Source organism: Juglans regia, chromosome 8 (genome assembly GCF_001411555.2).
Source record: "Juglans regia cultivar Chandler chromosome 8, Walnut 2.0, whole genome shotgun sequence".
Classification (NCBI taxonomy): domain Eukaryota; kingdom Viridiplantae; phylum Streptophyta; class Magnoliopsida; order Fagales; family Juglandaceae; genus Juglans; species Juglans regia.
In genome coordinates, this window is record NC_049908.1 from 3,382,758 (window position 1) to 3,403,579 (window position 20,822).

At 36.4% G+C, this 20,822-nt stretch overlaps 2 protein-coding genes across 4 annotated transcripts; both read left to right on the top strand.

Moving 5' to 3' along the window:
• The first annotated feature begins 282 nt into the window (after positions 1 to 282).
• LOC109014692 lies at positions 283 to 3,540 on the top strand. Its single transcript, XM_018997219.2, has 3 exons — positions 283 to 827; positions 2,880 to 3,048; positions 3,231 to 3,540. Exons 1-2 carry the CDS (start codon positions 392 to 394, stop codon positions 3,014 to 3,016), a joined length of 573 nt encoding a protein of 190 aa, XP_018852764.2. The 5' UTR covers positions 283 to 391; the 3' UTR covers positions 3,017 to 3,048; positions 3,231 to 3,540.
• Positions 3,541 to 5,537: 1,997 nt separating this feature from the next.
• LOC109014492 lies at positions 5,538 to 10,014 on the top strand. Of its 3 annotated transcripts, none has more exons than XM_018997089.2 (5): positions 5,538 to 5,809; positions 6,989 to 7,206; positions 8,189 to 8,422; positions 8,804 to 8,955; positions 9,540 to 10,014. In XM_018997089.2, the coding sequence occupies exons 1-5, from the start codon at positions 5,681 to 5,683 to the stop codon at positions 9,728 to 9,730; spliced, it is 924 nt and encodes a 307-aa protein (XP_018852634.1). In that variant the 5' UTR covers positions 5,538 to 5,680; the 3' UTR covers positions 9,731 to 10,014. The 3 variants fall into 3 exon arrangements, with proteins under 3 accessions (XP_018852634.1, XP_018852566.1, XP_018852683.1); XM_018997021.2 differs by having other exon boundaries at positions 5,559 to 5,809; positions 8,186 to 8,422; XM_018997138.2 differs by lacking the exon at positions 9,540 to 10,014 and adding an exon at positions 9,030 to 9,494 and having other exon boundaries at positions 5,559 to 5,809; positions 8,186 to 8,422.
• Positions 10,015 to 20,822: the final 10,808 nt, after the last annotated feature.

Here is a 20,822-nt window from a genome sequence, read left to right on the forward strand (position 1 = left end):
TTTTTTATATTATTATTATTTTGAAATTTGAAAAAGTTGAATTATTTATTGTATTTTGTGTGTGATTTTTTTTAAATATAATAATTAAATAGAATGAGATGAAATAAAATATTTTTATATCCAAACATTAGAAATATAGATATCTTGCAAAACATCTATTCAAATATAGAAAATAATCAAATTAAAACTCTTTTATAATTATATTATAATATTTTATTTTTTATTTTTTAAAATTAAATAGACATTAAAGGAAGAAAGAAAAACTCCACCGTCCAACCACGTGCCAGTCTGGTGTCTCCACAATCGCCAACCATATATAATCCGTACACTTCCTCGCAACCTCTGGTCTTCTTCTCCCCTCCCTTTTTCAATTGCCTCCGTCTCGTCTCCGATGGCCAGAATCCTCGCACAAACCCCGCTCCGCCTCTCCCCTCTCAGATCCGCGCCGTTCAGAGCACAACCGGTGATCTGGCCCTGTGCCCACCGTTCCTTCTCTAGCGGCCATGGTCGGCTGATCGAGATCGACCTGGACTCCACCTCTTCCGGCTCCTCTTCGTCGTCATCTTCCTCTTTATCGGAAGATGAGGGTAGATTGGAGGCCTTGGCTATGAAGAAGCTGGACGACTTGATCCACCGGATCATCGTGCAGAAGTCGACCCCGGATTGGCTGCCGTTCGTGCCGGGGTCCTCCTTCTGGGTCCCACCGCGGCCCGGGACCTCTAAGGTGATCGATTTGGTGGGAAAGCTGGCCGACCAGCTGAACCAGGAGGAGCCCCTTTCCATCACCTCCGTGCGTGGATGGCCCTGCTCTTCTTTCTTTCTCAACGGTATTGTTGTCTTTTCATATTAGGATAAATATTTTCTGCTGGGCTGCGTAGAAATTTTAGAGGACTGCTGGATAATCTTTTTTGTACGCTGCTTTAGGTCAATTGTGATAATTCTGTATCTCAACTTTGTTTACGTTCTTTCGGAGCGCTACCTTTGTTTGCTTATAATTGCGTAGACTCTGCTTGGTTGTCCAGAAAGCTCAAGCAGACGTATTAAAGTTATAATTTTTTTATGACGGTATATACTACGAGGGTCTTGATGCATACACACTGTCATCCCACTAGATAAATGTGTCCCCTTGGATCAACCCTTTTTTTAAAAGAAAAATTCAGAGTTTGATAGGGCAATCATCATCATAGTGGGATAAAAATGGGATGGGAGTGTAATATCTAGAATCTTCCAATAGAAGGAGGGAGGAAGCGACAGAGGGTAGATGGTTGAAGAAAAGGAAAGCTTGGATACTATTTTGTGTACTAGGTTTTTGCAGTGGGAAAGAAGTTATCACACTCATCCCTAGGGGTTGGCTCAAGTTGTAAAGGCCTTGGGCTTGGGGGTATTACTATGCTCCCCTAGGTCTAAAGTTCAAATCCCATTGGGTGCAAACAATCTTTAGGGGCCATCGGATTGGGGGATTTTTCCCTTGAATTACCCGAGATCCATTTGCGGGAAAGTCCTTGCCAAGGGTCTGTGCACCCCCGGGATTAGTCAGGACGCTGTTCCGGACACCCAGTTATCACACTGATAACCGCTGATTATAAACAAAGGTAGCAATTCGATTTGGATTGAAGAATTATTAACCTTGCATTGATTGATTTGGATCCTGCCGGATTGATTGCAAGTGATATGAGGAAGATCTGGCAGACAATAAACACTAATTGCAAGATGATTATCATGAAGAATTCTTTAATACACATTAGATGCTGGGAGCATCAATGCATATAAAATCTTGTGAGAAAGACATTTGGAGGAAATTTTTCCTGATTGCATTTAAAAGATTAATATCTACCGACAGTTCTAAATGTAGAGATGACTGGTTTGAAAGTATTGTGGTGGAAATGTTGGCAATATCTATTTGATGTCAAGCATTGGAGTTGATGTACAAGTTTTGGAGTTTATGGGATAGATGATTTAAACATGTTAAGATCTAAGCAGTAAGTATAAGTTTGTTTAAATCAGCGAAAATGTATTTAAGCAAACACATTCCTATTCCAAAATGTATATAAACAACCAGAGCAATATATAGGTTCAGAGCTTTCACTTGTCAAAGTAAAAGAACTAGATTCAGAAACACAAGATAAGACCAAGAGAGAGGCAATTTTGTGTAAGTTCTTAGAGCACTAGGGAATGAGATTACACTACTTGTAACAAAAAATAAAATAAAATGGTGCACTGAACCAAATAATTGTGCTCACTATTATTCATTTTATTTTCTTTATGTTGAGTTTGTCAATACTTAGAATTTTCTCGATGAAATGATATCTTGGGGTCTTGGATGATACAGATTCACAAGACTATTTATAAGTAAGCAGTTTTTTTGAGAGTTGGATGGACTGTTTAGGCCTGAGACTCTCTCTCGCTCTCTCTCTCTCTCTCTCTGGGGGGGGGGGGTTCAACTACTATGGACTTCAAACCTACCTTTTATAAAATTTTGTAAATCCTGCATTCTGGGGAACTTATGTCATTAACGAGTCCCTATTATGTGGAGATGCTTCTCTGCCCATGACAATCAGGTCCCAACTGGAAGGAAAATATACCTGAATCACTAAGCATCTTCCCTGTAATTTTTGGGAACTTGTATTTGGTGTACCATGAGAATAAAACCTGTAAAGTATCATCATTACTATTTAGTCTGGTTTGCAAGTTTAAGATGTCATTATTTGAACTATAAGTATAAAACATTTAAAGTGCCATCATTTCTCTTTTATCTGGTTTGAAAATTCAAGATGCCAACGGATCTATCATGTGTTCTAGCTTATTCTATTTTAATGCTGGTAGAGAACATTTCCAATTGATCAGTGAAGTTGTCTTTTTTTTTGTTTTGATCAATGTAGGCAATGGGTCTATGAGTTCAAGAAATGTGGATTCAAAGGACAAGGGGTCAGGAGAGGCGGAGGCGGAGGCGGAGGCGAAGTTGAAGGTTCTGAAAAATTCAGTGGATGCATCAGGATCTGAGGATGAGGAAGGATAAGCAGAGCATCTTTAGACAGAATGGTGACTATGGTAAGGGCATCCCTTGTAGTAAATCAAATCTACATTCTTTGTTTACAATTGGGTTTGTACACGTGTGTTCTGGTCTTTTGCTTGCATGCCTTTTGGAGTGAAATTTATTCTTTCAAGGGGTTTGTACAATTTCTTTTGCAAATGGCCCCTCCATTTAACTAATGAGTAATTGGAACTTGCAGGGCTGCTAACCATTGTAGATTTAGAGTAAGGAGCAGTTTGGGTGACAAAAGGTTAGCATGTAATGGAATGTTGTACAGATGTAATTATGGTAGTACCTATAAAAAAAAAAGAGATGTAATTATGGTAGTTTTGGGGTGGGGATTTGCTCTTATGCTCCAGTGCTGAAACACACCTTATGCAGTTATGCTTACTTAAATCTTCATTTTATTTTTGAAGTGTTGTTTATGGTTGGTTGATGACGAAATCAATGTATCTTGAATACATTTTTTTCCAAGATGGATTTCTCTTCTAATCACCATTCTTCCCAAATGATTTGTGCTTGTAAAGGAATCTCTCTCTCTCTCTCTGTGGGAAACCATATTTATGGAATTGAGCAAGTAAAAGAAGTTTTGTATACCACTTTGACGTGTTGGAAGATATGAAGGAAGGAAACTTGGGAGCCAATGGGAGGGAAGAAATCAAATAAGTGAAGAAAAGGGCGAGAGGGAATGAATAGAGTTGTATTATTGTATATCTTTTCAAGAGAATTAACACATAAATTTATAATTGAAGCAATTTTATAATTTAATTAATTTATAAATTTATTTTTATAAAAAACTTTTGTGAGTATTTCTCTTAACAGTGTTGGATGCTGAGAATTTAAGAGCAGCTAGACAACTTCGGTTCAAACAACTGATATCAGAGCATCCACGTCCGGATGAGCAACTTGTTTTGCTAAATTTTAGCTAAAATTTATATTTCTCTATTTTTTTTAAAAAAATTCTCATATTTTCAAAAGAATAATCTTTTTGCAAGCGAGTTTGCGCATCAAATCGTGTATCAATGCTAACATGTAAGACATTCATTTAATAAAACGATGTAAATTAAAAACGAAAATAATTTTTATGAAACAGATGACATTTTTTTCTCTCAAATTTCTTTTTTTATTTTTCTTTTCAATAAAAAAAAATACGTCAGTGTTGGTACACACCAAATCGCTTGAAAGAAAGAATAAAAATAAAAAATATATCTAGATAAATATAAATTCAGAATAAAAAAATATAAAAAATATTTAGGCTTGCTACAATTGCTCCCTAAATTTAGAGAGCAACTTTAACAATCCTAAAATGAAAAGTTATTTTTGGAAATGGGAAGTAACTAATTTTCGTTTTTTTTTAAAAACTAAAATTAGACTAATAATCGAATCCTGATGCTCTCATAGCAACTAGATGCTACCAGTCGGTCAATTAACTCGTTTGTTTTTTCAAAAACTTATAAACTCATTTTATTTAATTATTATATTTTTTAAAATTTTTTATATAAAATAAAATAAATAATTTAATTTTTTTAATTCTTAAAATAAAAATATTATTTTTATTTTTATTTTAATTTATTTCATCTTATCTTAAAAAAACAAAAGAGACAGAAAACCATTCTCCTTGAGGCGTGGCATATCTTGGAGATAATTTAAAAAAAAAACAAATTAAGTAAAAAGTAGAAAAGAAGAAAGTTTCAATTTCAGCAATCCATGCTATAGTAGTCATGATCATTTTTTCCTTTCCACGTTAAGTAAAAAAAAATAGTCATAAAATTTTTCAATGATTATCTTATTTTTTAACTTTTTGAATTTTATCAATTTTATTTTGTATTTATAACTTTTTCAATAGAAATTTTTTATTGAATTTTGTTATTTATCATCTTTATATACAATATACTATATTTATTTTTATTTTATTTTATTTTTAATAAATTAATTGATTTTTTTATTCATCATTCATACACCTCATATTTAATAAAAAAATTATATATAATATATAGTATGAGAATGATAAATAGAATTTTTTTTTTCGATCAGAATTTTAATTTACCACGGCATATTATATTACTAAAAAGTAATAAGAATTTAAAATACAATACAAAATGTTAAATAAATCAAAACCTAAAAATGATGTCTAAAAACTGAAAAACCAAAACTTCAAAAAAATATTATTTATATTTATAATTTTTTTACCTAATCATAGATTACTTATTAAAAATTATGAAAATTTTAGAATTTGAACTTAAAATTTATATTAATAAAATTAGACTATAAAGTTGTACCTATTAAAAAAATTTTATACACCATATTATCATCTCATTTTCATTTCACTAAATAAGATGTAATATATTTATCACCCTTAAATGATTATTTATTATATATTTTTTTATCATTTAATAGTAATAAATATATTACATATTATTTAATATAATCTTAATAAAATGAGAATGTCCTTTAAAAAAAATGAGAATATAGTATATAATTACTCACACCACTATTCTAAAATAAAATCTAAAATTTTAAGAAAAAAATGGCCATGGGAATGCTTGGGTTATCCACGACCCAAGTCATATTAGGAAGGCACAACTAAGGACGAACATAGCGACGTCTGGAGCCTGAAATCGACCGCTGCTGAAACACGACTCTCAGATAATGGCTGAAGAGACCGAAACTATGTCGTCACACACTCATCAGCCTCCTCCTTCTTCCTCTTCTGAATCGACTACTACCACTGCATCCACCCAGAAATCTCACTCCGAAGGCATTCCCACCCAATCGCAGGTACCCTAATTTAATTTTTTTCCCTTCCACCAACTTCTCAAACTTCAATTGCAACCTCTAGGTCTTTATGTTTTTTTTTTTTTTGTAATTTCTAAAATCTGGGATTAAATTAAAGAAGAAGGTCTTGATTGCACTTTTATATTGGGTCACTCACTCGGACTTTTCGATTTACGTTAATTCTCCAATGGATATTGATTGATTAAACAAAGTATGTAAAACTTTTTGGGGTTTAAGTCATTCGAAATTTCAAATCTCAAGGTGCGATTTTTCTCTTAAAAAAGTTGTAGGGTATTCTTATATTGAAGTTTCTTATTAAGGGGCTCCAATTATGCGGGATAGCTGGGTTTTTCGATTTCTATTCTCAAGAACTTACTGGAGATTTAGAAAATTCTAATATAGTGAGTCGGGATCATTCATTTTTTTGATAGGTGGGGTAGGTTGGAGTTGGTTTGAATTATGCTCTTTGCTATTGATTTTGAACCTGTTCTTCACCTAGCTTTCTTTCCTAAACAAACTATTTTTTTTTTTTCCTGTTGACAGATTAGAATTCCAATATGGGTGCGGCAAGAAAACATTCTTTCTTTCCCTACCACCAGCCCTGTGTGTTTGTACTTCTGTTTTGGACTTGAACCTTGAGGAACCGGTTATGACAATTGACTGACTTGCTTGCTTCTAACTCCTACAATTTTAGTTATTGAGTGATGCCAGTTTGAAGCCTGCTTATCTTGCAGAGTTTAGAAGTAGCTTCCTTAAAAGATACTGATGGTCACTTGGATTTGAGCTTCTAATGATAGCTTACATAGGCCAGCCCATTTTTCAGAAACAAGGTCATGGGAGAGGGAAATCTGGATACTTCTCCTAATCTTCAGCATATTTGCGTGAAGTAAATGAGATGAGAGCTTACAAGTTTGGGAAGAAATTGTTTCTGTTATTATAATGGAAAATGTTTAAAAAACTATGTGGTGTACATCATCCATGTTTTTATGAATAAAGCGCGGGGGGGGTGGTGTCATGCAGAAGCTCTTTATTTTTGAATGAATATTCAATGAAAAATATTTTTATGAGTGCGTGTTTGCTGTGTTTGAAACACTTGTTCTGCATATATTTGTCTTCATGCTTTTGATTTGTGGCTTTCTTTCAGCTTCTGTTTTAATCACTTTGTAGTTTTGTTATTCTTAGGTTCCAGTATTTTCTGGTTTTCCAGCTTCCCCAAATGGTGATTTTCAGATGTTCCCAGTCATGTACCCTGCACTTGTACCAGGCTTGAATACTTTTCAAAATCAGGAACAGATTAATCGCGGGGCCGGCATTTATGCTGTTCCTGTTTTCCCATATATGGTGCCTGTTGCTGGACTTCCATCAAACACTCTTATTCCTCTGACCTACAACATACCCACGTAAGCTTAACTATGGTAGTTTGTTTATGTTGAGGGCCAATATCTGTGACTAACTATTAGCATTACTAGTGTTCTGATCCTTACGAAGCATGGATATGGATATGGATATGGGATATATAAGGATACTAGGTATTGGTTTATAGGGAGAGAACCAGGATTTTTTGCCCAAAACATGAATGAGAAGATAGATTTTTTATGGGGTCTTAGCATTCTTTTATTGTTGTTATGCTTCTCAATTATTTAAATGGGTTGAAGATTATAGATGCAAACAAGGTTGTGTTAATTCTTAGTGGCCAAGCCTAATCTTAATAGGGGCCACACTTAATTATATATTAGATTATATATGGTGATATTAATTTGAAAAAAATCAAAACCACTTGCTTCTCCAGCTTGTATGACACTATGTGTGATACCCCATATGATAAAGATAAGGGTAGGTGTTGTATGGTGCTTAGGAATGAGAAGTTCTTACTCTTTATAAGGTTCCAATGAGGCTCCAATTGTATCATTGACTAGTCATTTTGGAGTATATACCATGTGGTTTGGACCTTTAGGGCGTTACAAATGGTATCAGAGCCTATCACAATCAGAAAAGTGGGACAGTTGTGCCACCTACGATGGATTGGCCCAATGAGGATGTCGGGAATTTAAGGGCGGTAGATTGTGATACTCTATATGATAAGAATAAGGGTAGGTTGTGTATGAGATCTCACATTATTTGAGAATGAGAGGTTCTTGCTCTTTATAAGGTTCCAGTGGGGCTCTAATTGTATTATTGACTAGCCCTTTTGGAGTATAGGTCATGTGGTTTGGGCCTTCCATTGGGGCGTTACACTATGGTCCTTCACATGCAAGTCATTTAAATTCATCTATGGACAACATTGATGATCTCTGTGGCAAGTTTGTTTTAGTCAAAATGTTTTATGTGCTGGCTGATTACCTCTTTTTATTATCATGGTTGGATGGGTGCCCTCAACAGCAGACAAAGTCCTGAAGCTAGGGCTTTGGGAGAAGAGCATGGGCAGGTGGGGCAGCAGCAGCACCAACAGCAGCAGCATGCACCTCAAAGACAAGTCGTTGTTAGAAGATTTCAAATAGCTTTTCAGCTTGATTTGTTGCTTATAGTAAAGCTGGCAGCAGTAATCTTTTTATTCAATCAAGATGGATCGAAACAGAGGCTTGTTGCCCTGTTGTTTTTTGCTTCACTTATCTACTTGTAAGTTTTTTTTTTTTTTTTTTTATACCTATAATGCAATATTGTTCACCATTCAAATATAAGCAAATATTTTAATAACTTGGCTCTAATACTTCACGTGAAATCTAAAGTATTACATTCTTTGTTATTTGTAGATCCATGTAAATAGTTTGGCTTGATAAGCAAGTCGACAGACAAGTGTAAAAATGATTGATTCCCCATCAATCTTGATGGGACACTACCCTATTGTAGTGTATCCCTATATTTAGGCATGCTTGTGCGCGCGCATACACACACACACTCTTTACATATTATGGTTAATATGACAGTCAATTTTAGGTATACATAAACACGTTAAGTTGTAGAGCAAAAGCTGAAATTTGTAGATGTGGGATGTGACAGGTACCAAACTGGAGCTCTGACGCCGATAGTTAGATGGCTTTCACAAGGCATGCAGAGGGCAGCTGCCCCCCCCCATCCACCAAGACCTGCTGTCAGGGCTGAGAATGTTCCGGCTGCTGCAAGACAGGGAGTTGAGAATGCTGCTGTAGCAGGTATTTTTAGTGCATAAAATGCATTTTTCAAGAAATTTTTTCAGCAGATAGGTCACACATTTATTCACGTGTAGAAAGAAGTAGCAGGTACATATGGATATTTGCGGAACTAGTGGCGTTACAAATCAGCTGGTGAATCTGAACTTCTGGCTGATCTGACTTTGCCCAGTCAGGATGGATACTGTTTGAGCTCATAAATCCCACACAAGTCTGCCACGTGACTATTTACATCCTTATAACAACCTCATGTACTATGAATTTTTAGTTCATGTTGATAATATAAATGACCATCAGCATTTTAATATTTTCTGTTGGAACCTAAAACCAGTGATACAAGGCTCTAACATTTTCTAAAGGTGGATGTCTGGATTTGAACCTAGTTGAGGCAACAGTGCTAATCATTGGTGTGCCATAGCACCACTGTACCGTGTCAAACTCTGCAACACGTTTATTTCCATTAGTAGGATAAGCTTTGGATTCTTTGTAGAAAATAAGTATCAATTAGAATTGGGATGAAACAACTTATGATTAGTGGCATGAGTGGTTACTTAATAAATATAGTTTGTTTCATCAAAATATGGCAGAAGGTCAACCTGGAGATCATGTCGAGCATCAGCCTGCAAATGATGGGAATCAAGCAGTCGAGAATGAGAATGTGGCAGAACCTGGTGGCGGTGATCGAGCTAATAATTGGTGGGGGATTGTGAAGGAGATCCAGATGATTGTCTTCGGTTTTATTACTTCCCTTCTCCCAGGCTTCCACAACATAGATTAACTCATACTTTGCTGGTGAGTAACCCCTTATAATCAGTTCAGAAGCTAGAAACATAACAAATAAGTGTAAAGTATTTATCTTTCGCATGGCTATAACTTGAAGCAGTGACCAGTGTGGTGTGGTGTGGTGTGGCGTGCAATTATAGCACCATTTTGGATGGAGTAGTTTTTGTCATGTTTAACATAGATGGTATCAATATATTTTTGTTTTATAAATCTTATTACATTACTTGTGGAGGATTGTCAGAAAGTAATTCTCAATATTTGTGCAGAATAATGAAATCATTTAAATGGCATAAGATCTTCACTGAGATTAATTTCGGTGCGAAACGTTCGACCCACTACTACAATCAATCCATTATCATGGTAGTAGAATGCTCCGTAAAAACCTACTCTACAGTAGTAGTTAATTGAAAAAGAGAAAATATATTTACAATAAAAGAGATTTTGATGGATCAGATAGGTTCAAGGTTCTCTCTCCTAAAACATTTTCTCTCGGTACACTTTTTGCCTCGTTGGTTTTTTTTGCTCTTTCAATGGCAATAATTCCTTGTGGTGATTAGTGTATAGTCCAGTTTGCAGTATAGTCCAGTTGGTGATTAGTGTGTTAGTGTATTGGTTGGTTATCGATGGGAATGCACAGTGAGGTTTTTATTGAACATAAGTTATTTGCGTTTAGAAAGGAGAATGATAGGTGGTGGAGAATCACTGAGAGTAGCCATCAAGTGGTGAAATACATCTTCTTGGATCATGAAGCTTTGGGGTGGTTGGGCTTTACAGTGAAGGAATGTGCGGTGTCATTGGGTTCTTCAAAGTTTCTTAGAACACGTAGAACAAGAAATTCTATGTTAATGGTGCAGAGGGGTTGTAATCTCAATGGTATTTTTTTTTCCCTTTCGGAATTTGGGCATGAAAAGATGAGAGGTATGATAGTAGTTCTAGAAGGTAGGAAGGGGGAGGGCTGGATAAAATTTGGAGCCATTTTGAAGGAACTCATAGCTAATTCCTCTGTTTGAGTGGGAAAAACATAGTCCCATGGTCCTCCCAAGCATATAAGTTGAAGGTTTCTAGGGGAGATGGTGGTGTTCCATTGCTGAAGGTAGATACCTCAAGGACGTACATCGAGGTGCTCCAAGCACAGAAGGTACGATAGTGTGAAGTAAGTGGAGCGGTGTCTGGTGTGTTTGAGGATGTGTAGAGGCGTGGGGGTGATGGCAGGAAATCATTGGGGCCAAATGAAGAATATCTGTTAAGGGTTTTGGGTGACATGGAGATTAAAGTGGGGATGTTACTGGAAGAAATTCTAGAACTTAAACGATGCGTTAAGGGGAAGGAAGTGTTGGACATGGGCTTGGTTTTGGGTTCAAAAGTTATGGGCCAGGATTCATACCAGAGGCAGAGGGGCTCTAGCTCAGTACCCAGTAACGTGTGGCAGGCCGGGCTGGTGAAGAGTCATGGGCCAGGCCAGGCCAGGCCATAGGCCCAAAGAAGGCCTGGAGGGCTTTGCAGTGTCTACCTCCTGAGATATCGGTTTAGGAGTTGCCTACCGATATCTTGGATCTGGAACTAAGTCGCACGTTTGCGACGCCGATAAGGCCTTCGACGGACTCCGTATTGGCACAGAAAGGGACGCTAGTCCCGACCGACCACCATGGTGTGTCGGTACTATCACATAGACGGGAGGATTTCGAGGAGGGCGAGATGAAAGAGGAGTCAAATGTACGGGCTTTCAACGGTTGATTTTTCGTCGCCGACCTGTGGGCTGCCGTTGGTGAAGGTGCAAAATCAGTCGTGTGTGGCGGAAGGAGGCATAGCAGTGCTTCCAGTGCTGTCAAACTTGTCGAAGCAAGTTTTGAGGTCTTCGACAGGTTTGTTTTCTCTGGAGATGGGTTCGTTCGAGGGGAATAAGGTTGGGGTTGGGTTTGATAATTTCAGTGTTCAACCAGAGAGTGTGTGTGGCTTGAAATTGGCGTTGAGGGTTTTATCGAGTGTTGAACCCAAGGTTGGGCTTGAAAATTGTAATTTTGAGCTAGAGAAGGTGTGTGGTTCGGAATTGGCGTTATGTGTTCTTGCCAGTTCTGGCGAGGAGGGGGCCATTCTAACTCCTTTGTGTACACTTCCTCCCAACTCTAATTATGGGAGTAGTTCATCAAATTGGGTCTTCAAGAAAGTAGAGGAGATTCAAGCTATCATTGGGATTTCGTTTGGAGGGTATGAAGAACAATTTAAGGCTCTCCTCGTTGCTCTTGAGGCTAGTCATTTGAAGTCAGCCTCAAAACGGGATATGAAACTTAAAAAGCTTACTTGCTCTATTAATTATGATGTGAAAGAAGGAAGTGGCGGACGGGTTAGATCGAGAGGAAGGGGCAATATAGTTTTTTATGAAGCCTAAGTTTTTATCACGGAACGTACGAAGGCTCAATGATCGCAATAAACGCCTTCGTATCAAATCATTACTGCGAATATGGAAGGGCGATGTGGTGTGTATTCAAGAAACAAAGTTCCAATTTATTGATAGGAAAATTGTGCGAAGTTTATGGGGGTGCATGCATGTGGGTTGGACTTATTTGGCCTCTTCGGGAGCTGCAGGTGAAGTGTTACTTATGTGGGATAAAAGAGTGGTTGAATCGACTGAGGAGTGTATTGAAGATTTCTCGGTTGCGACTCTATTAAAAAATGTGGATGATGGGTGGGAATGAGCATTTGCAGACTCCTATGGTTCTAACACAGATAGGGATAAGAGAGGATTGTGGGACGAGTTGGCGGATTTATATTCCTTATGGGATGTGCCATGGTGTATGGGGGTGACTTTAACATCACTCATTTTCCTAATGAACGATTAGGACATTATCGGTATTCGATGGCTATGGAAGAATTCTCCGAGTTTATTTTTGATTTGGACCTCATGGATCTCCTCCTGGTGGGGGGCGAGTACACGTGGTCAAACGAGCGGGTTTGGTCGAAATTGGATAGATTCCTTGTATCGCCTTCGTGAGAAGCTCACTATCCGGAAGTAAGTCAGAAATGGTTAGCTCGAGTTAGTTCAAATAATTTCCCTATCCTTCTGGATTGTGGGGTATTCACAGGGGGCCGTCAATATTTTAAGTTTGAAAACATATCGTTAACAGCGGAAGGGTTTGTAGAGAGGGTGGGTGTTTGGTGGTCTTCATATCAGTTTATTGGTACTCCAAGTTACATTCTTGCAAGTTAGTTGGAAGCTCTGAAATAAGACTTGAAGAAGTGGAATTTGGAAGTTTTTTGCCACATTGACAATCAGAAGTCTACACTGTTGGAGGAATTGCAAAAGTTAGAGGGTAAACAATTATTGGGAGATACCTCGGAGAAGATGTATTTGAGGAAGGGCAGGGTTATGGCAGTTTTGAAGAGGGTTCTGTTGTCAGATGAGACTTCATGGCGTAAAAAATCTAGGGCCCTTTGGTTGAAAGAAAGAGATAGGTGTACGAAGTTCTTTCACAAAGTGGCTAATTCACATCGGCGCAACAATGATATTGAGTCACTTCTATCAGGCTCTCATGTGCTATCTTCTCCTATTGAGCTAGAAAATCATATTGTACATTATTATGAAACCCTTTTCACAGAATCAGCTTCTTGGAGACCGAAGTTTGATGACCTGCTCTTTGAGGCAATTGACTCGCGAAGTGCGAGTGTTCTGGAGAAACCAGTTGTTGAAGAAGAAATTTACAAGGTCATCGATAGCATGGTTAAGGGTAAAGCACCTAGTCTGGATGGTTTCTCAATTGGTTTCTTTCAAACTTGTTGGGATATTGTGAAAGGTGATGTTATCCAGGTTTTCAGTGAATTTCACTATTTTCAAAAGTTTGAAAAATCATTTAATGCGACCTTCATTGCTCTCATTCCCAAGAAAAATGGGCTTTGATTATTGAAGACTTCCGTCCTATAAGCTTGGTTAGTAGTGTTTATAAAATTATTTCGAAGGTTCTTGCTAACTGGCTTAGTCCAGTGATGAAACATATTATATTTAAGTCCCAAAACGCTTTCGTTCGTGAGAGACAAATTCTTGCTTCAGTACTCATTACAAATGAGTGTTTGGACCACAGACTGTGGGAGGGTGGTTCTGGTGTTTTTTGTAAGCTTGATATAGAGAAGGCTTATGATCATGTGAATTGAGAATTTCTTTTATACCTGCTTGAGAGGTGCGATTTTGGGGCTAGGTGGATTTCATGGATGCATCATTGTATTTCAACTGCACAGTTCTCAGTTCTGGTTAACGGCACACCAACTGGCTTTTTTTATAATTCGAGGGGTTTGCGGCAGGGAGATCCTCTTATCTCCTCTTTTATTTGTTATACTTATGGAGTCTTTAAGTAGGATGGTGTAGGCGGCTGTTGGAGGAGGTTTCTTATCTGGTTTTCAGGTGGGCAATGGTTCTGGTAGCCTTACTATCATCTCGCACCTTTTTTTTGCACATGATACCTTAGTCTTTTGTGAAGCGAATGCTGGCCAGGTACAATCTCTACGAGCACTCTTACTATGTTTCGAAGTAGTGTCAGGGCTTAAGGTGAATCTTGGCAAGTCTGAGATGGTTCCTGTGGGTGAGGTTTCTAATATATGTAGTTTAGCAAGCCTACTGAATTGCAATGTGTCATCTCTTCCAATGACATATATGGGCCTTTCGTTGGGAGTAACTTTTAAGAATAGAGCTATTTGGAATGGGGTGGTGGAGAAGGTAGAGAAAATGTTGGATAGTTGGAAACGAGTGTATTTATCAAAAGGGGGCTACCTCACTCTCAAAAGAGTACTCTCACTAACCTTCCTACATATTTTTTATCGCTTTTTCCTATGCATACAGGGGTGGTGAACATGATGAAGAAACTCTTTAGGGCATTGGGGGAGGAGAAGAAATTACATCTGGTGAGATGTGAGACAGTATGTGTCTCGATTGAGAATGAGAGGTTGAGAGTGTGTAATTTGAGAACTTTTAATAAAGCTTTATTGGGAAAATGGCTTTAGAAATATCATTTGGAGGATGGATCTTTGTGGAAGAAAATTATTGACGCTAGATATGGTGTTGTTGGGGGTGGTTGGTGTTCTAACGAAGTGAGAGGAGGGTATGGTGTGGGTGTATGGAAATTTATAAGGAATGGGTGGCCAAGATTTGTAAATCAAGTTTGCTTCGTTGTTGGTGAGGACAATCGAACCAGTATTTGGAGGGATGTGTGGTGTGGAGATCAAGTGTTGGAAATGGCTTTTTCGGCTCTATATCGCATTGCAGGTAATAGGGAGGCTTCAGTGGTGGATGTGCGGTCATTTGCTCATGGGGCACACCAGTGGAACATTCTTTTTATTAGGAATTTCCATGACTGAGAATTATCTATTGTTTCAGATTTTTTTAGCCTACTACATTCTATGGGGACTTATAGGGCGCCGAGAGATAGATTGACGTGGAGGTCTTATGATCATAAGATATGTATAGTGAATGCATATTATAACATCTTGACAACACAAAAACATACTCCGTTTCCCTGGAAGAATATTTGGAAGACTCGGGTGCCTTCTAAAGTAGTTTTTTTTTTTTTTGAATGCTGCTCTTGGAAAGATATTGACCACGGACAATCTGAGGAAGATATGATGTGTAGTGATGGATTTGTGTTATATGTGTAAAAAGAATGGAGAATCTGTAAACCACCTCTTATTACACTGTGAGGTAACTAGGGTGTTGTGGGATGAGACTTTTCAAAGGGTTGATGTTGCATGAGTTATGCCTATGATGGTGGTGGATTTGTTGGGTTGTTGGACGAAGATGCAAGACTGTCATCAAGTGGCTGCAGTGTGAAAAATGATTACGTTGTACATTATGTGGTGCATTTGGTAAAAAATGAATGCATGATGCTTCGAAGATAAGGAACACACAATGGCCGAGTTGAAGAATTTTTTTCTCCACACTTTAATGTGCTGGTTTTCTGCTATTGTATTGCATGGAGATAATGTTCATGATTTCTTTTCTTTAATTTATCGATTTTAGAATGTAATTAGAGGTCCTTCTGTATAATTCCTGTGTATAAGGGCTATGTCTACTTCACTCATATATATAATATTGATATCTTACTTATAAAAAAAAAAAAAAAAAGATATTTACAATCGAGAATTGTGAAACTGACACGTAATTGTTTTGAAAAAAGTGAATAAAACATGAGATTCATATGAAAAAATTAATTTTTTAATAGTAGATTATACTATTTTTCAAAACGATTACGCGACATTTACACACTTTACAGTTGTATGTAAAATTACTCTAACTTATTGCTCAACCGAGAAAATTAGACTCTTGAAGCCTGTTTCAATCCATATATTGCCTTGTGTAATTTGTAGATATGGTTAGGAAACTGAGGGTGTCCGTAGCGTGAGGGTTGAGCCATATATACTTCCTCTGTTAAAATACCATGTAAAAAGACATTTTATACATCTATTTACCTTATAGGCCAACCACAAGATACATTAAAAGAGAGGATTAATAGTACCGTGGTGGGCTTTATTATCGAGTTATAGGTTTCAGAGTAGTCAACGTCAGACTGTTGTAGGAAACCCCTGTCACCAACCGTTCTTTGTACCGTTCGATATCATTGTTGGCATTTCTTTTGATTTTAAGCACCCACTTGAAACCAATGATGTTACCGGCAGAGGAATATGGAACTAATGACCAAGTTTCGTTCTTCAACAAGGCATCGAAATCGAGATTCATGGAAGCATGCTACTCAGGTGATTTAGCTGCAATGGAATAGCAATTGGATTCGGTGACAGAGGGATTGAGCTCAACGGTGAGGGCTTTAGGAAGAGGATTTCGGTAGTCAATGTTGGTCTTGGGTTTGAGAATGTTGTTTCGAGATCTGGTGACCATGGGGTGCTGATTGGCAGTCGGTGCCACCCTGGTAGGTGAGACTGTGGGCGACGACAGGAAGGCATCAGGACTAGAGTTTGGGTTTTGAGCAGATGTTTGAGGTGAGGGGGATGAGAGATTGGGGTTAAGGAAGATGTCTGGGTATGTCGGGCTCTCGATGGGTTGGGATGACTGACTGGGCCTACTAATGTTGAGTTGAGGTTGAGGCAGTGAAGTGACCGATAGTTGGACCTGCATGGATTTAGCTTATGCACAGGCTAAGAGTGGACTGCTGGGCCGTACCAGAGGGACTATGAGAGGAGATGGATTCAAACTTGTATGTGAGTGAATTTGTGAGAGAGTTTGGAAAGGGAATACCGACTCTTAAAAAACCACATTACGGGAGATAATGATTTTCTTGGTTAGTGGGTTGTAACATTTGTAGCCCTTGTGTTTGAGACTATAACCAAGAAATATACAATGTGTAGAGCGTGGCTGCAACTTGTGTTTATTAGAGGGGCAAAGATTGGGACAACCAAAGACTTTCAAAATTATTGGGACAAGCCCAAAAAATTTAGATCAATTTATTCTTCAACAATTTGAAAACATTGTTTGACTAGGAACCTATGAATAACAACAGCTTAGAGAAGTAGTTTGGCTAGGAATCATAAGAAGTAGTTTGACTAGGAATCATAAGCATCATATTACACTCAATGCCTTTTATAGATGAGAGTTTGCTTCTTATCTTGTTAATTGTGTTTGACTGTGTTTGTACTTCTTGTGGCTTATCTTGATCACTTTGAGAGATTATTTTGTGTTTAATTACGGTTTTCTTAACAAATAGAGACTTGTGTCTCAGTTTGGGAAGATCAGAAGAAGAACTAGAAACTCTCCGTTGTCGTAAACTCTTTGGATATAGAAAACATGTGGTGTTCTTGAGTACGTACTTGACCTTCCTGTTGACTCTTGGGTCTTGCTGCAGAGTGCTGCAAGCTGAGGCCAGGTGACCTTTCCAATTATGCATTATCTAATCTAATTACTCTCATCATTGTGCACACCTTTTATTCAACATAATTAATTAATCGATTTTATATGTGAAATTCATTTGTAGATGAAATATTTGTTATTTTCAAATCATATCTTAACATATGCGTAGATTTAATAAAAACTAAAAAATAGATTATTATGGAATATATAATAAATTTTCTTGCAAATCAAATCATAACATGTCAACAGTACGAATATCCTATTTCACAAGATGGAGAAAATGTTAAAAACAAAATTGTTTAATTGTTGATAAGTTTTGCATAGCAAATGACAAAGCATGTGTGTAGTTTTTTTTTTTTAGAGTTGTGCTAAGTTGCTGCCCAGCTTTGACAGTTGGGCATGCCATTTAGCACAAATGTGTATTTTTATTTTTTTAATATTTTTTTAACATATTTAAATATTTAAAAAAATAATAAAAAAAATACACTAATATACTAAAAATTATTTTCTTAATCATTAAGTAAAAAAAAAAATTAAATACACAAGCGTTCAAAGTGAAGGTGCAAAGTGAGAGAGCAAATTAGCATTTTCCCTTTTTTTTTTTATACATGGGGAAGGAGGATTCGATCCTTAGTGAAAAATTAATGTGTTGTCAATTAATCCAAATGATCTTGGCAAGCATGTATGTAGTTAGATGGAGTTTATTGATCCAAAGGATCTTGACAAGCATGTATGTATTTAGATGGAGTTTATGTAGTTTTGGAGCGTATAATATGATTTTATACTAAAGTTTTGAATCTTGTACCGTACCAACTGGTATGGTCGAAATATATCGTTTCTGTGGCATAGCTGATATAGAGAAGGGTATATTTTCGTACCGGTTAAAATTTTGATTGTTTCGGCCCGTACCGGCCTATATTTCGGCCTTCACTTTTTCTTTTCTTTTTTTCATTTTTTTAAATTGCAAACTCATTTTTTGACCTCCAAATTCAGACCAGGCTATTTATAAATTATATATATTTATATATAATTATTCATATATAAACTATTATTTTGTAATATAATTTTTATATATAATTTATTCATATATATATTATTCCGAAACAATATTCGAAATAGTACTGATATTGAAATATCTCGTTTCAATACCTCAACCGAAACGGTCTCCGGTATGTTATTCAAAACATTATTTTCTACACCTTGGCAAGATTTAGGGAATCATTGTCAGACTGTTTCATGATATATTAAGATACTATACTATGATATATGTCACTTTGATTATAGGAACATGGGTAGTTGCTACAAAGAAACATGTCAAAATTGTTGCATTTCATATGGATACATCAAACGTGACAATGAAAGGTCGTGTTACTCTCAATTAATTAATTAATTAATTAAAAGGGTAACTCTGGATATCAATATTATTAATAACCGATCAAGGTTGGCAATAAATGGGGGTACAAGCTAATTTAATTTCTGTGAGAGGGTCTTTGTCATGGCCAATTATTTTATTTTTTATTTTTCAAAAAAGGATTGATTAGCTAAGAAGAATTTTGTGAAATCGGCCTCTTGTAGATAACCAAGTTGTATTATGTTTTGGTACACGTGGCACCTAAAGCAATTTCACTTTCAATATTGCAAAGCTACAAATTATGTTGGATGACAATCAGTTGGGTCCAAGGATCCTCTCCCACTGTTGTCCACATTATAACTAAAATTGATCTCAAATTGATCTCGTCTAATCATTATAAGTTTTCTATTTTATAAAAATCATTTCCGTCTTCAATTCGCATCATTTCATTAAACGAATGTCTTATATGTCAGTATTGATGCGCAATTTGGTGCATGAACTCGCTTACAAGAAGATTTTTTCAAAATATAATAAACAATTCAACTTTTTTAAATCTTAAAATAATAATAATACTTTATTTAACTTTTAACTTTAATCTCAACTCAATATCTATCTAAACCTTCCCTACATCGTAGAAGAGGCAAGAAAGATTTTATTAAAAACAAATATCTTTTCTTAGAATCTTTGATATATAAATAATGCATGCACGTGTGACTGCAATTTTGAAGAAGAGAGAACTTCCTTCTCAAACATGCTATTGATTGATGAAAGATGCAACAAAGTCTACACCACATTAAAGTGTGATTTCTTAGAAATTGGTTTAAAGAAATGTTGGCTTTTGTCTTAAATTTTATTATTGTCAAATCATATAAGTTGATGCGTCACATTTTTTATTTGTTTCCTTTTAAGCAACCGATTTATGAAAATAAATTGAAATATGTCAGATCAGACACTAAATCAAGCAATATTCATCATATTTAATTATTAACTTCTGATTATTTTCATTTTATAGGATTGATGGATGCTTGAATCTGACTCAAGAACTTTAAAAGCAATATGCTTGAATCCAGCCCAATTGGATTTCAAGAGGGCTCAAATTATGAAGTAGTCAGACTGCAAGAGAGTGGATATCCAGCCAATACAGGCTTAATAGAGAACAAGCCCAAGTACGAGGTTAGCACACCACTAACCTGTAATCCAACCATTCAATTTTCCATTCTGGATCACTTTGATAATGATCTTAAATGGGCAATATAGAGGCCTCTAAGCAGCAGGCTTTATTTTTTTATATTTATTTTGCAAAAGGAAAAACTAAAATTACATTCATAATAGTTCCCAACTTCCCATAATAGCAAACCATCCCACCCCATAAGCGAAAACTATATGAAAATGCTGAAAAGAAAAAGAAAAAAATAGGCTTCAACAAAAACCATTGGTTAATAAATTAATAAATAAGTTTACAGATAGAAATTTTCCAACCCTTGTTTTATGTACGAAAAATATTTTAATTACAAATAGATTTTACAAAAGTAAATCTATAAATTAACGTAATTTTATTTAGTACGTTAAATTATAAATAAATATGAAGTCATATCAATTTATAGATTTATTTTTATATATCGTGACTGAAACATTTCTTTTAAAATTAAGAATAAACTATATAAGAGCTTTTATCTCAACCCAATGACCCTACTTTTATCACTGGACCTTGTTTTCCACCCACAGCGCTGGCAAAACAATAGGACAAATGGGATCCATACGAGACCAAGCATGCATCAATAAAATTCATCCTGCGGCCATGTTCTAATCAACAACATAGTCACGAGCTAGCAAAACAGCAGCAACTTCAAGGACGCGATCATGAACATGATACAACAAATCCTCAAAAGGGGATAGGAA

Excerpts from the sequence above, each read along its gene's own strand:
- LOC109014692 (XM_018997219.2), top strand. The coding sequence starts at position 392 with ATGGCCAGAATCCTCGCACAAACCCCGCTCCGCCTCTCCCCTCTCAGA. Across the intron at positions 828-2,879 it reads CTCTTCTTTCTTTCTCAACG|GCAATGGGTCTATGAGTTCA; the intron begins GTATTGTTGTCT and ends TGATCAATGTAG.
- LOC109014492 (XM_018997021.2), top strand. The coding sequence starts at position 5,681 with ATGGCTGAAGAGACCGAAACTATGTCGTCACACACTCATCAGCCTCCT. Across the intron at positions 5,810-6,988 it reads GCATTCCCACCCAATCGCAG|GTTCCAGTATTTTCTGGTTT; the intron begins GTACCCTAATTT and ends TGTTATTCTTAG. Across the intron at positions 7,207-8,185 it reads CTGACCTACAACATACCCAC|CAGACAAAGTCCTGAAGCTA; the intron begins GTAAGCTTAACT and ends TGCCCTCAACAG.